The following is a 13,482-nucleotide window of genomic DNA, read 5'->3' as shown; positions in this document are numbered from 1 at the left end:
TCCCGCTGAAAGTGCCACGGAAGGTTAATTAGCAAGGATGAGCTGAAACTTTTGTTCGCGTTTCTGACTCACTTAATCTTGTGAGAAGCCAGCAAGCTGACATATTCTGCCTCCGAAGGCGCCAGGACAAGCAGGCTGTTCCCGTGACAGCCAATCCGAGCCGTCCTCCCGATCCGGTGGATGTATTCCGCAGGTGAAGCTGGAGCGTTATACTTCAAAAAGGGAACACGAGAAGGGAAAGGAGGAATTAACAGAACACAGCGTGTTAATTATAAACGAGACATTCAGCCTGCTCATCCGAAACCAAGGGGATCTCGGCAAAACCCACACGCTGTACCTGCCTCGGAGTCAGTCTGTTTAGAAAGAGCCCATCGGACTCATCCCTGTAACCATCACTCAACCCCCTCAGCCACAGCAGTTTTTTGACATGTGAATGTGACACGTTGGCCAACTTTCAGATAATAGGACAGTTTTCCCCATCTCAGTGTCTCTCTTTGCCTTTTACATTTTATTTCTGTACAGGCACGTCAGGAACCTGTTTGCTTCCCTCAAAAAAAAAAAAAAAAAAGAAAAAAACCACGCACAAAAACCTCAAGCCAAACAACCCTCAGCAGTGCCCATACGTACGAAGCGAGAAGCTGCCTGCTCTGCATCTGGGAGAAAAGCCGTGAAATAAAACATGACAAATGTAAATGTGGAGTTGGGCTAAATTGCTTTGTTTGAATTAAACCAAATCATAGGTTACTGGATACATTACTGGACAGAGGAAACCTAAGAGAGATGGGGAAGCCAGTCCTTTAGGCAGCGTATGATACATGCAGCAGTTGTCTTTCCACCCATAACTGCGAGGCGCCATTGAAACGTTGCTTAAAGCTCCATCCCACCCCAAATAGCGGTGCCCCCGGTTTACTTCTCTGGGAATCAAAAATGCCCAGCCATTTGCAAGATCAGATAAAGGGTGACCTATTTCCCTCCCTTTAGCCTCCCCCCATTCTCCCCCCCACCCCTCTTTCCTGGAAAAATGAACGTGCACAGAGATACTGCTTAGAAATGAGCCCTCAGCAGTTTAACTGGAAAAAAACCAACAACCAAAGCCCACTCTAGTGTTTATACCTGTGCCCTCTGGCAAAGTTTCTACTGGCTAGAGGTGTGAGTAAGATGCTGTGAGCAATCTAATTGCTCCCTGCAGGTCCTTGCTCTTGGACACAGCTCTCAGGACAGCTGAGATTTCGCCTTCTGGACACACAGAAGTCTCCCAGGGCTTGAGGTAATTTGCACTGCGTTCTAACACTGGCAACTGTATCTTTGGTAAATTATATTAATATACAGAGCTGGGAATTAAAGACTTCACTTCCCCAGCCTTCTCTGACTAGCTAGCTGCTACAAAATCTTTTGTTTTTAAAAACACAAAATTAAAATAAAATTTGTTACCTGAAGGGATGAGGTAGAAATTAAAAGGCTGTTTTGTTGAGGCTCTGTGCACTGTTCTTTTTACCCAGGTGTCACTTGATAGAGGAGAATCTCTAGATCAGTTTTCCTGAATTCAACTAACCTTTCTTTTAATTATAAACCTTTTACAAAAATGAAATCTGCTTCATGCCCCCAGCTTCCTCTTTGAAATGACAGGCTGCTATTTTTAAGGTTCAATCCATCTCCCTTATTTTTTTTTTCTCCCCAAAGACAGTATTTCTGTCAGCAGCAATGCAGTGTTCGTGGGTTTTTTTGTTTGTTTGTTTGGTGGTGGTTTTTGTTTTAAAGAGAAAAATCTGAACTATGCAGTTCTACTGAAAGCTGAATGCTTACAGCTACCCAGTCCCAGTCCCAACCCAGCAAAACCTAACTCGAAACATTCAGGTCATTGCACAGACAGTACTGGGCTACTCAATGTTTAACATTAGGACTGCACTTAAACTCCTTGTGGAACTGCCTCCCCACCAATCTCAGAAAATCAGAAACACAGAACTGCGAGAGAGATGGCCAGTGCTTCACAGAATCTAGCTTCCTGTGGGGGGAAGCACGAGGTGTTTCCTCCCAGCCAGCAGAACATTATTACACCGCTGACAATACTCAAGTTATTGAGAAGGAAAACAGACTGTCAGCCTTGACTCCTGGTCCTGTACTCAGGAACACGCAGCTCTCTCACACCTGTAGGCACCAGCACAAAGACAAGCAAAACTGCAGAAAGGGGATGTGGACTGGAAGGGGATTTCATCTGAGCAAGACTGCGCTTAATACATACGTACACATACATAAACACAGCAAACCTACCTGCACGATCCATGTAACCTGAGGCAGGTCCAGCCCACGCGCTGCGACATCCTTTAAAATTAATAAGGAAATTACTGTAAAAATGCTTTGCAGATATCAGCAAATTACAAACTCTTCTGGGGTGGGGATTATGCTGGGACAACTGGCTATGCAAGTAGAATTTTTATGTGCCTGGTTTGGGGAGAGATGGACAGAGGTCAAAAATAATGTTAAGGGTTTAAAATACAAGGGAGATTGTTAACAGGCTAATACAATAGAAAGTGTTCCACTGCTACGGGCCAAAGCTTGGAGGATATAAAAACATCAATTTCAGGAGAGTGGTGTTGAATTACAGCAGTCTGCTACGGTCCCTTTGCATTATATCAGTCACCTATCGTAATGGCAGTGATACCATTAAGTGATACCATAGTGATACTTTAGTTCTTCAGTTTGTGTCACTGCTGAAAACGGATCTGCTCGTAGCACCTACTACCCAAACAATGAGAGTGGCAGAATCAAACCCCTGTAAGGCAACATTACTTCTCAGCATGACTTTCTCTACGGCGAGCCTAAGAACAACCAGGCTGCTAATGAGGCAAATGGCCACGAAGCAATGATCAAGGACCCTAGGCCTTGAGTAGAATGTCCAAAGATACACCCATCTCCTACCACCACTAATTAGCTGTTTCCTAGGCGATGATCTGAAGTTGAGGAGCAGAAGACTTGCAGGTCACCTGGCCCTGTGATAAAAGGCCAACAAACAATTTAGTAGAACCTGCAGGAAGCTGAAGGACAGCTCGAGGGAAGGGGACTTCAGCTATCCCTTAGATTTTCACCAGTCTGGCTTTGATTTGGAGAAACAGAACTCAGCCCTGAAGAAAACAGTCTGAAGCTACTCTCAGGCGAGTTATTTGATGTGCCAGCTGGTGAGAAAATGCATCAACTTGCAGAAGGACTTGAGTGAGACCCTTTAGTTATCCACAGCCAGTGCAGCTCAAAAAATATATCCTTTCAAAGAGAAAAGAGAGTTTAAATAGTGTTCAAAATGGAGAGAGAGTGCAAACGTGGTTCGATCTGCCTTCTTGATTTTCTGTTCATTAGTAATGTCCTCACATACTCCTTGGATTTTACATTCACCACGCACAATAACAGAGCAGGTGTGCAGATTTAACTCTGTTAGGAAATGTTTTGGAACACGTGTATCTTTTAGCTAGTTGCAAAATAGAATATATTAAGAACGTAAGCAGGAGCTTAATGTACTAAAAATGTGTCAGCCACCCACTGAAGTGTTTTCATGCAACTCCCACACACGTTAAAAGACTAGGAAGCTGATGTTTTGGCAGCAAAGGCCTTCCCATAAGCACTAGCCAGGTTGCTTTGTGGCTCCAACTGCAGTAAAAGAGGAGACACTTTCCACAGCGCCCACTCTGAAATAATACACACTTTAGCTCCAGCACGCTCATTAAGAAACGACTTGTTCCCAGAGTCAGATGAGCAGATGTACAAAAAGCCATTTAAAGGAGGTTGGAGAAAATAAATCTAGAGAAGTCGGGGAACGTGTACAGCAGTTACCAGGATAACAAGATTATAAACTCTACAGCACAATCAGACAGGAGTGCTGACGCCTGATTCTGCTTTTGCTGGTTCTGTTACGTGCTTCCACGCTGACAAGCCTTTGGTCTTTTCCTACACCGTGCTCTCTCTCATAGCGAGCAGTCTAGGCAGGGCTGTGGCTGATCAGAGGGCTCTGACCTTGGGACAGGGTCAGTCTACCCAAAATATGCAGGCAGCCAAGCTGTCCCTGCGGTCACGAGCAGGCACCTCCAGCACAGGGAAGTGAAGGGGCCATCCCTCACCCATCAGGACTATTTCCCTCCTCTTCTAAGATAACTTTTCTTAATACCCCTGGCTGTGAAACCACTGCCACAGACAGCGCTGTTCCCAAGTACATTGGCCAAAGGAAGCAGGGAAGTTGAAAGGTTAACCAAAAACATAAAAAGCCAGGGACAACATTTCAGGAGCAGGCTCTCCCATCGCCAGCCTTGTATTCACTTCTGCTTTCACAATGCCACCAACTCCATTCAGCTGTTACTGACATATATCAGCAGCTATTCTCTTGGGGTTTAGCTTGGCTTTCTTTCAGAAGTATCTTGGGATTTACTGGTAATTGGAGTGTTTTGCAAACTCTCAAAGATTCCTCAGTATCAGTCCACCTGCGTCTCCTGTAGCTCCTTTTCCTCAAAGACCCTGGTAGGCAGCAGCAAGGTAGAATTAGGATAAAAAGTTTGAGCTGATTTGCCTTCCTCTGCTGGCAGAGCCCAAGAGCTTCTTGCTTCTCAGATCTTTAGAAAAATACTTCTGGGTCACCATGCCGGGAAACAGAACACAGCTCAAGCAACAATTATCCAGTTTTGCTAGCACTACATTTATTCCCTAAGCAGAAGCACTAACCTGCTGCCAACACTCTTTCAGGAAGCCCAACGGATTTCCAATTTACTACCCTCCCTCCTTTTCCTTTGCCCCAGACAGCATTCCCCCTTCCACATGTGGCCTTACATAACCATTCCTCAATAAAAGGGAAATCAAGAATATGACACCTCAGCACGTCACCGCTGATTCCTGTCAATGGATGGTGGGAAGGAGAAGTGAGTGGCCCTCTCACAGGAGCAAGAAGAAAGAAACTACTGCAGTGCGATTTTAAAGAAAACCCGGACGCCGACCAAACAATAATCTGAAGCCTTAACCACGTTCCTGAGGGCTTGCAGAAACACTGAAATCTCTGCTCCTAAAAACTGGTGTCGCCATCCTGTCCTCGTGGCCTGGGATGGGGGTGGTGAGGCACAGACGGGTGGGTGCGAGGGAACAGAGGGCAAAAGCACCACACAGAGAGTGAGGCGCATTGCTGCAGAATATGTGAGCCAACACGGCCACAAAACTTTTGTAAGGGCCTCGCACACAATCTAATTAGGGCAAAGGAAATTGCTAAAGTTGCTTTTGAAAGACACTCAATGGTGAGGTCTTGAAGGCCCTGAGCTTGACAATTGGCTGCCTACATGAGGCCTAGAAGTACAGATGGAAGGCAGCTTGCTCAGGTGCCAGGCTGTCAGTTGGATTAAAATGACTCATTTATTTACCAAAGAACCTCACAAAGTGCTTTAGCTAACAGGCAGAGAGGGCCTAACGGCTCTCCAAGCTGGGGAAGAAGCTCTCGCGCCTTCCCGGCCTGCCAAAAGTCATTACTGCCGAGTGTGGAAAGCCATCAGCAGGGTAGAGACCCCCGTCGGCAGGGTGACAGATTGGGCTGCGTAATCAGAGGAGGAAGGAGAGAGCACAGAAGCTGTCAGAGGCGAAAGCTCTTGGCTGGGGCCGCCAGAAAACTGGCAAGATGAGTTAGCGTGACTGAGTAAACAGCAAACAATCTCCAAATGATCTTTCCTCTCTCCCTGGAAGAGATGAACTTGTTTAAAAGGCACATCCCAAAGGAAGCCGCAAAGAACTTCAGCGAAGGAGAGAGAAATAAATCTGGATGAGACCCTCTGAGATACACAGCCCTTCTTTATTTTCTTGTCTGCCAGCTTATTTTGCCTGCAAAAAATATTTTATACAATATACTAATATACATATGACATGGAGCAAATTAATAAAAGGAACAGCAGGTCCCATTGCTTACTAGAGCGGAAAGATGGGTGGAGAACATGGCATAAGGGACAAGGAAAGGACGGTAACATTATTTGTGTTGCTCTTTTGTGAGCCAGGTTTCAAAATTTTGTGGGCACTAAACACTGTTTTGCACGGAAGAGAACGGAACCATCTTACCGCAGAAGGTTTTTGCTGACATGAAAAAAAGCGTCAGAAAAAAGCAGTGCCCTCGGAGGCAGGAGGTGGTCACAGTGCCTGGCTGCCCTTTGGACATCTGCGTTGGGGAGGCACCTGTAATGTGGGACTAGTGCAAAGTGTATCTCTATATTAAGGTGTCCATATGGTCCCCATTACTGTGGTAACAGGCCACCTCCTGCTTTCAATGCATTTGTCCTCCCAACATCTCTGTAAGGTAGAACAGTGCTACTATCCCCATTTTACAGACGGGGAGCTGAAGCGCAGAGAGATTTTGGACTTAGACATACAACTTACTGCGCTTAACATGCCAACCACGTGCCAGCTGAGCCACAGCAACTCTTAACTGTCGGGATTTGCATCCCCGCCTTGCAATAAATGCAAAATAGCTCAGACTGCAATGAAGTAGGATTACAATAAATGCATCGCCTTACACTACTCTCCTCACTGTGATCAAGGCTAATTCACATTACCTCCCATTTGTGGCAGGTCAGGAGCAAACACACAACTATCGCTGCTCAGCTGATGTGACTACTTGCCTTGTCATCACAATTCCACATCCACTCGTACGGAGTCTGTGGCACGGCAGGAAATCACGCCACATCTCCAGTGTCTCAAGAGTGGAATCCCGTCCACTGGGATTTCTTTATCTAACTTCTCTTTCTTCCTACCCTGTCATATTTTTCCTGCTACAGGCTGCATCTCCCCTCCAAATTGTCTCACCCAGGAAAGACACAGGAGTGACTGCAATGATTCTATTTTATCTTTGTCTAAAACTGAGCCATTTAACGAGTTTAGGAAGATACTAAGCGAAATTTCAGTAACAAGAGATATCCCTGAAATTTCTCAGTTATAGACAGAATGTGCATGAAGGATAAAAAAGTTCACCTGTTTAGCATTCAGCATTTATCAGACTCCTTTTATCCTCAAAATACTTCATCTGCACCAGTGAATGACTAAGCTTTGCTACCCTCCTCAACTGAGACACTGAAGTATTATCTCCACACACAGGGAAACCAAATTACAGTTACACTTATGCATTGCAAAGATACATTTTGACCTTGATCAAATCATTGTAAAGACCTTACACACAAGCAGGACCAAGACGAGAAGGTAAGAAGTATATTTTTACAGGTGATACAATATGTAAATTGGCAATGCTATGTCAAACACTCCTATATACATGGCAGTCCTAGTTCATACTGTGGGCATGAAATTGCCCCCGGTTTCTGGAAAAAATTGCAACTAGTTTCCTTTAAGAACAATGTGCTGCAAGAACAGGAGTCATTTCAGAGCTAGAGAGGTTTTCTCAGCTCTAATTACTCCCGATCGCTGTAATTTACAAGTTTGCGGTGGGTAGAAATCGCCAAGATTCACACATTTTCAGATCAACAGCTGCCACTATTAGAGAGCAAATCGTGCAGCCTTCTGCACCACTGCAGCAGGCTAGCTGTGGCACCGACAGGTCAGAAACGAGAAGTGGAAGGTGCCACCACAACACAAGGGTGCCAGCAAACTTCAGTAGAGGACAAGAATTTCTCCGTCAGCACCCTTGAAGGAAGCTTGAAGGGCAAAGCATGGAGAGCAGCAGAGCATGTGCATTTCTAATGACACCGTTCTCTGGTTGGGCTTCCCTTCCATCCCCGCAGGTTTTTGTTTTTAACCTTGGGGTAGTCATTAAGATGGGAAATATTACATTGCATCCAATTTACCTGGCAGTTACGGGGCATGCTACAAATTAGGATTGCTTTCTATTGACTGCACATAGAGGGCAAGGTTCCAGCTTCAAATGAACAGATTTTTGCAGAAACATAAGGCCATGCAAAACACGTAGAGGCTCTTATGCATGATACTCACTTTTTCTGCTTGTTGTGCCTTACAGCAAAAGATCACACAATAGCTAGCAAAGACGGCAACAGTCCTTATTTAATGTGAAATGCAGAAAAAGGAGACGACTTTCCTCAAGGTCAGACAGCGAGCTGGAATTACAGCTCAGTGCCAAGTTCGCTGTTCTACCATTAGATACCAGGCGGGCCCATTATCATGGAGCTGCAGAGGGACTCTAAGTTACTTACAGTGCAAAGCAAGATGCCGGTCTTGGATTTTAGGAACTCCTGGAAGACCTCTGTTCTTTCCTAGAGGATTAAAACAGAAAAATTAGAAGTGTGTACACACATTACAATCAACCCTAAAGCAAAGTATCTAATGTAACAATTAAACAACTATACCTCATTCAAGTGGTCCCGCATGGCGACACAACCACATTTGCTATCACACTACATCACCTCTGAGCACCAGCAACCAAAGGCCTCAGTAGCATTTGGTCTCAGTGTTCGCCAGTAACACCCATCCACCTACAGACACTCACACTTCCTTGATTTTACTCCGCTTGTTCTTGTCCTTTTCAGAGCTCAGACTGTATGTGGCCTCTGACACGTGATCCCCGTCTCCTTCCTGGCCCTTCTTCCTCCTCCTGCCAAAATTGTCTCCATGTTCCAAGCCTTCCTCCTCAGAGTTCTAGCTAGAGGTTAAGCGAACGGCCTGCTACGTTGATAGAGAAACCTGATGTACTTGACTCCCAGCTAGACGTATTGTTCTAGGCAAGAAGGGAAACTTGGGCCTTGCCGACACACTGAACCCTCTGCTGACAAAAATTAAAGAAGAGAGCACGCTGTATCTTGTTGACAATGACAGCAGCCGTGCTCAGCAGTACCATATGGGATCCACAATTTAGCTCCATTAATGCTCTTAATTTGAAGACATCAAGCACTAATTACACACTGGGTACTAAAAAGGCAAAACCCTTCCCCTGGTGCCAGCTACTTAGTGGTGTTCTGTTGCCTTAACAGCTGGTCAGGGTAGAGTTGGGCCAGACCAGGCCCGCTCGCTCACTCAGGCAGGCAGGTTGAGGAAAGGCCAGAATGCAGGGACAGCAAAGCACATGTTTCTGGTCTCCACAGGATGGGAATGAGTGAGAAAAACAATGGCTCTTCACCTCTTGCTTCCTCAGAAGAGATCTATTCATTTACCATCTCTGCTGTGCAGCTCGAGAGCGAAACAGCAGCTCTCTCCATCACAGACCAAGGGCAGGATCTGGGGCTGAACTTTCAAGGGAGCTCCCTCAGCTACTGAGAGAAACGCTGCAGTGACAGCTTACTCGACACTGTTCTCCCAGCAGCAGACTCCAAGCTCACCATCCCAGCCCACTCTGCTAAAACCTAGACTTACTTCGGGGTAATCACCATTATATTGCTATTATTCCATCCCAGGGAAAAGAGCAGGCTGTCAAGACACCATTCTTTAAAACCAAAGCCAATAGGGTCAACTTGTCGGGTAGTAACATTTTGGGGCTGGGATGAGGTTTGCCTCTGGCATTAAAAGCCTTTCTTGACTGCATGAGAGAGAACCACGGATACATAAATGGTTTAAGCGTGCCCACTGGGAATACTGAACGGCTGCCTCAGCCTGCTGAAATAACACCTCTTGCCTCTTCAGCTGTGTTTTTCAGATACAGCTACCAAAGTACTTTCCAGAAGTAGGACAATATTCTTATTCTCATTAGCAGATGGAAGAATGAGGCCCCAAGAGGTGAAATGACTCTCTGTCCTCTCTTCTGCCCTCCACCCCAAAATAACCACAAAATAAATCATAGGGAATAAGGAACAAAACCGGGTATCCTGACATTTTGATAGTGCTTACTTCCTGTTCCATGTTGCCATGCAGTCGCAGAAACTCTAAGTGCACGGAGGAGACAGATGAATGTTTAGGTTGTTCAGACTCTAGCCCTCCTGAAAGGACATTTAGAAGGAGATCGTAGTGGAATTCCACTTGTTCACAGCTGGAGAAAAAGATGATCATCTTATGTCGCTTTTCAAACTGCAAGGAAACAAAAAAAATTGCATGTGTCCATTTCCCACAGGCCTCTCCCAGTTCACTGATCTCATGATACTTATGTGACTTCCGCTTCTGTAGATACAATTATCCAGGAATGGGGTATATTAAGAAGTTTGACACCAAATGCTAAGCCCACAGAAGCAGTACAAGAACATGCTGCAGTTATCTCACTGTCAGCATGAAAGATGCAAGAACACCTCAGCTCTCTTGTGGCTCCCTCTACACTAGATGCACTTCAAAGCTTTAGATCTAATCCAGGCTATCCTTGACAGAGGAAGAGATGTAGGAGTGGAAAAGTGCAAAGGGCTACTTAGTAATATAAATGCAAGCAGATCTCACCTTGCATTTCTCAAGGATAAAAGCTGCTAACGTGACAAGCCTCAATTTGCCGGGGACCATCATGACATACTGCTTGAGCTTCTCTGGAACAGCAAAGTTTTCCTGGTCCATACAGCTTGACGGACTACTGGCTTCTTTATCTGCTTGCAACGCTGGTTTGAGACTCTTCTGGTTTTCATCTGCTATGGAAATCCTGATGGGATCGTTCAAACTGATATCAGCCAGCCGTGTCACACCTAAACCACAGAAAATGAAAAACACATGAGGCCCAACCTGGGGTGCTGCTGGAGGGGGTGGTGATACATTCACATACAGAACAGCTAATGCAATTCCTGTGAAAAACAAGGAATTCGTGAGCCATGCTTCAAACACTGAGAGAACTCTTCCACAAATTACAGACTTTTCAGGGCTCGGCCAGGCTTAGTTGCTGCAGACTCCACCAAAAGCATCACAAGCCCTGCTTCAGCCAGCTGTGTTATTTTACATTATATAAATGTCTCATCCAGACAGCATTTGGCAGTTCCATTTTTTAATGATGTCTGTGGAAAAACACAACAGATCTCCGCTCTGTAAAGAGTCTAAGAGTCATTAGGCCTGGCTCAACTCCTGCCTCAGCAATTGGCTTCTTGTACAATACTGAGCAAATCACACAGCAGCTGTCCTGTCCTGCCTTAATTCTGCATCTGTAAGGGGAAAAAACAAACACCAAACAAAAACAGTGCTTCCAAGGTTCATGGTGATTTTGGTCTGTGTGTGACATATGTAGGGACTATGTAAGTACATCCACTGACAGAAATTCCATTAATGAAGAAGTGTCATAAACCCAGCAAAATCATAAGATATTATTCCACTTCTGCAAAGGGCTTCGTTTTGGGACATAATATAATAAATCTCAACAAGCTATTTCACAATTCCCTGTGAATTTTTCAGCTAAAAGAGACACAACACGTCTATAACTTACCTTCTGTGAGTGTGGCTGAGAGCAGGACATTCTGACGTGTCTCTTTCTCAGCATTTAAAGCATTAAGTATCACAGTCACATCTTTTTCAAAGCCCAGGTCCAGGATCCTACGAAAACATGAGAGATGATGAAAGATGCTGTAAGGAAGGAATGAGAAGAAAGTCTTAAGGCTACATAAGCCAATTAATAATAGCAGAAGTGCTAGAGCTGATCAGATCTTTAGCCCATCTGGCTTTACGTTCTACCTTCAACTTTTGCCAGGTTAAGACACGTCAGAATACATAGAGAATCTCTGCAATTGAATATCTGTAGAATAATCCGTCCAAAGGGGATATTTCTTCCTAATCTCAGACATCTATATGTGGCTTAGCTGAGGCCACTAAGTATGAATGGCTTAAGAACATCTTTTTTTTTTTTTATTAATGCGTTATCTAATACAGATGCAGAAAGTATCTTTATTCTTTTCCATATCTGAACACCTGGAAGTTTACCTGTCTGCTTCATCGATGATCAGCCACTGAGTGCGACGGAAATGAATACATTCAGTGGACTTGATGTGGTCAACCAGTCGACCAGGAGTTGAAATAAGGATATTTATCCCCTTACGCAATCTGATTTAAGAAAAAAACAAAAAAAAAACAACACAGGTTACAAGTGACTGTGGAATAGGAAACCAGAACGAGGAACTGGAACCTACAGAGAAAAAAATCACGGACATAGTAAAATTAGCAGGAACAGTACTTTCTCATTGATTAAAACTGAAATTTCTTACACAGCCAAATTTTACCCTTAATCATCACTGATATTGACAGTGGCATACTCAGCGATACAGACAAGGTGGAAAGAAATATTAATAATATTAAAAAAAATTAAAACATGCAAGCTAGGTTTTCTTTTCTAACTGAGTACTTTGTACTGCATAGAGTAAACTTCTTTTTGTGTATGCTTATACACAGACAAATGAAAATTCCATTTTGGTTTACTGGCTTACAATTCCATTTTTGAAAAGGGAAAAGAAAGATTTTTAACACCAGGAAATCTCTTCTCCAGAAAGCAATTTCCCCCATAACAAATACTGTAGACAGCACTTGGAGATAAGCAAATACAGGTGTTTGTCAGAAAAGAAAAAATACTGACACAAGAGATCATCATCTCAGAAGGCTCATCAACATTTTAGAAATAGATCCAACTGAGGAAAGTGAATACTTCCTGCTGACCCAGTCACTGTATCTGTGTAAGATCCAGGGGGATCACAGCTTGATCCACACTCACAATCCTCTCTCCCACTAAGAAAAGCACTCTAAAGAAGAGTAGCAGAGAAAAAGGCTGCAGAGCAGAAGAACCCAAAACACAATTTAAGAAGTTGGTTTCATACCTGGCTTTTTCTGATTTTCTCTTTTCTCCCCCCATTAGCACTCCAGGCACAATCCAGGTAAACGGCTACAGAAAGGAAAAGCAAGACCAACATAGATTCTTCTTAATAAACAGACAGAGCCTAATCCAACAAATGATTTTTCTTGGCAAAAACAGAAAAGACCGGAGCTGACAGCAGTGCGTGCCTGATTTGATCTAACAGATACAGCCTACATGCCCTTTCTCACCCACAGATAAATATCAATGGCACCTCTGGTTCTAGGCATGTAACTTGCTTCCCACATTGTCTAGAAAATAGAAATGCAATCACTTTTGCACCGCTTCCACTCACATAATAATATTTCTTTTCCTTCTCCCCATGTAACCTAAATGTTCAAAGACAAGCTACAATGCTATTCCTTCATCTCACCTTTAAGCAATATCTTCCTGCGGCCAAGAAAGATTTAAAAAAAACAACACTGGACCTATGAAGTTTATTTATACATACACAGATCTACAGGCACACAGCCACCATGTGCACATTAAATATCAGTCTCATTGATACTGGCAGGAGTTTTTGCCATTTACTTTAATGAGGCCTGACTCTTCACTGAGTCCAATATTGCCCGATATTTACAGGGGAGATAATCAAAGCACAGGACTGTCATCGCCTCACTTGACAAGAAATGCAGGACAGACGCAGAGCACAGCTTGTAAGGATTGCACAAATGCGTGACTGGTAAATAGGCTTAAGTTTGCACGGGTCACCGCTTGCCAAAAATACTCCAACAGAACAGTTTCTAACAAAAAGTGCTCCTTGGTCAGGTTTGAAACAAGAAAGATGTCTAAGCAAG

General features: G+C 44.1%; 2 protein-coding genes across 6 annotated transcripts in view; one reads left to right on the top strand and one right to left on the bottom strand.

Annotated features, from left to right (window-relative positions):
* The window catches only part of SPACA9 (sperm acrosome associated 9), a 127,219-nt gene that overhangs the window by 15,386 nt on the left and 98,351 nt on the right, over positions 1 to 13,482 (top strand). The window lies entirely within an intron of this gene.
* The window catches only part of DDX31 (DEAD-box helicase 31), a 63,551-nt gene that overhangs the window by 27,224 nt on the left and 22,845 nt on the right, over positions 1 to 13,482 (bottom strand). For all 5 annotated transcript variants that reach the window (XM_080561776.1, XM_080561777.1, XM_080561779.1 and 2 more), the window contains 8 exons: positions 12,651 to 12,715; positions 11,767 to 11,886; positions 11,276 to 11,382; positions 10,315 to 10,550; positions 9,781 to 9,957; positions 8,157 to 8,216; positions 2,269 to 2,319; positions 73 to 212 (listed from right to left, as the gene is read on the bottom strand). In XM_080561776.1, the coding sequence (XP_080417902.1) occupies positions 73 to 212; positions 2,269 to 2,319; positions 8,157 to 8,216; positions 9,781 to 9,957; positions 10,315 to 10,550; positions 11,276 to 11,382; positions 11,767 to 11,886; positions 12,651 to 12,715 (956 nt within the window). The remainder of the gene's footprint in view (positions 1 to 72; positions 213 to 2,268; positions 2,320 to 8,156; positions 8,217 to 9,780; positions 9,958 to 10,314; positions 10,551 to 11,275; positions 11,383 to 11,766; positions 11,887 to 12,650; positions 12,716 to 13,482) is intronic.

The sequence above is a fragment of the Anser brachyrhynchus genome (genome assembly GCF_964034855.1).
Source record: "Anser brachyrhynchus genome assembly, chromosome: 19".
NCBI classification, from domain to species: Eukaryota; Metazoa; Chordata; class Aves; order Anseriformes; family Anatidae; genus Anser; species Anser brachyrhynchus.
Note: the sequence above shows the minus strand (reverse complement) of the source record. Positions and strands in the feature narration are given on the sequence as shown.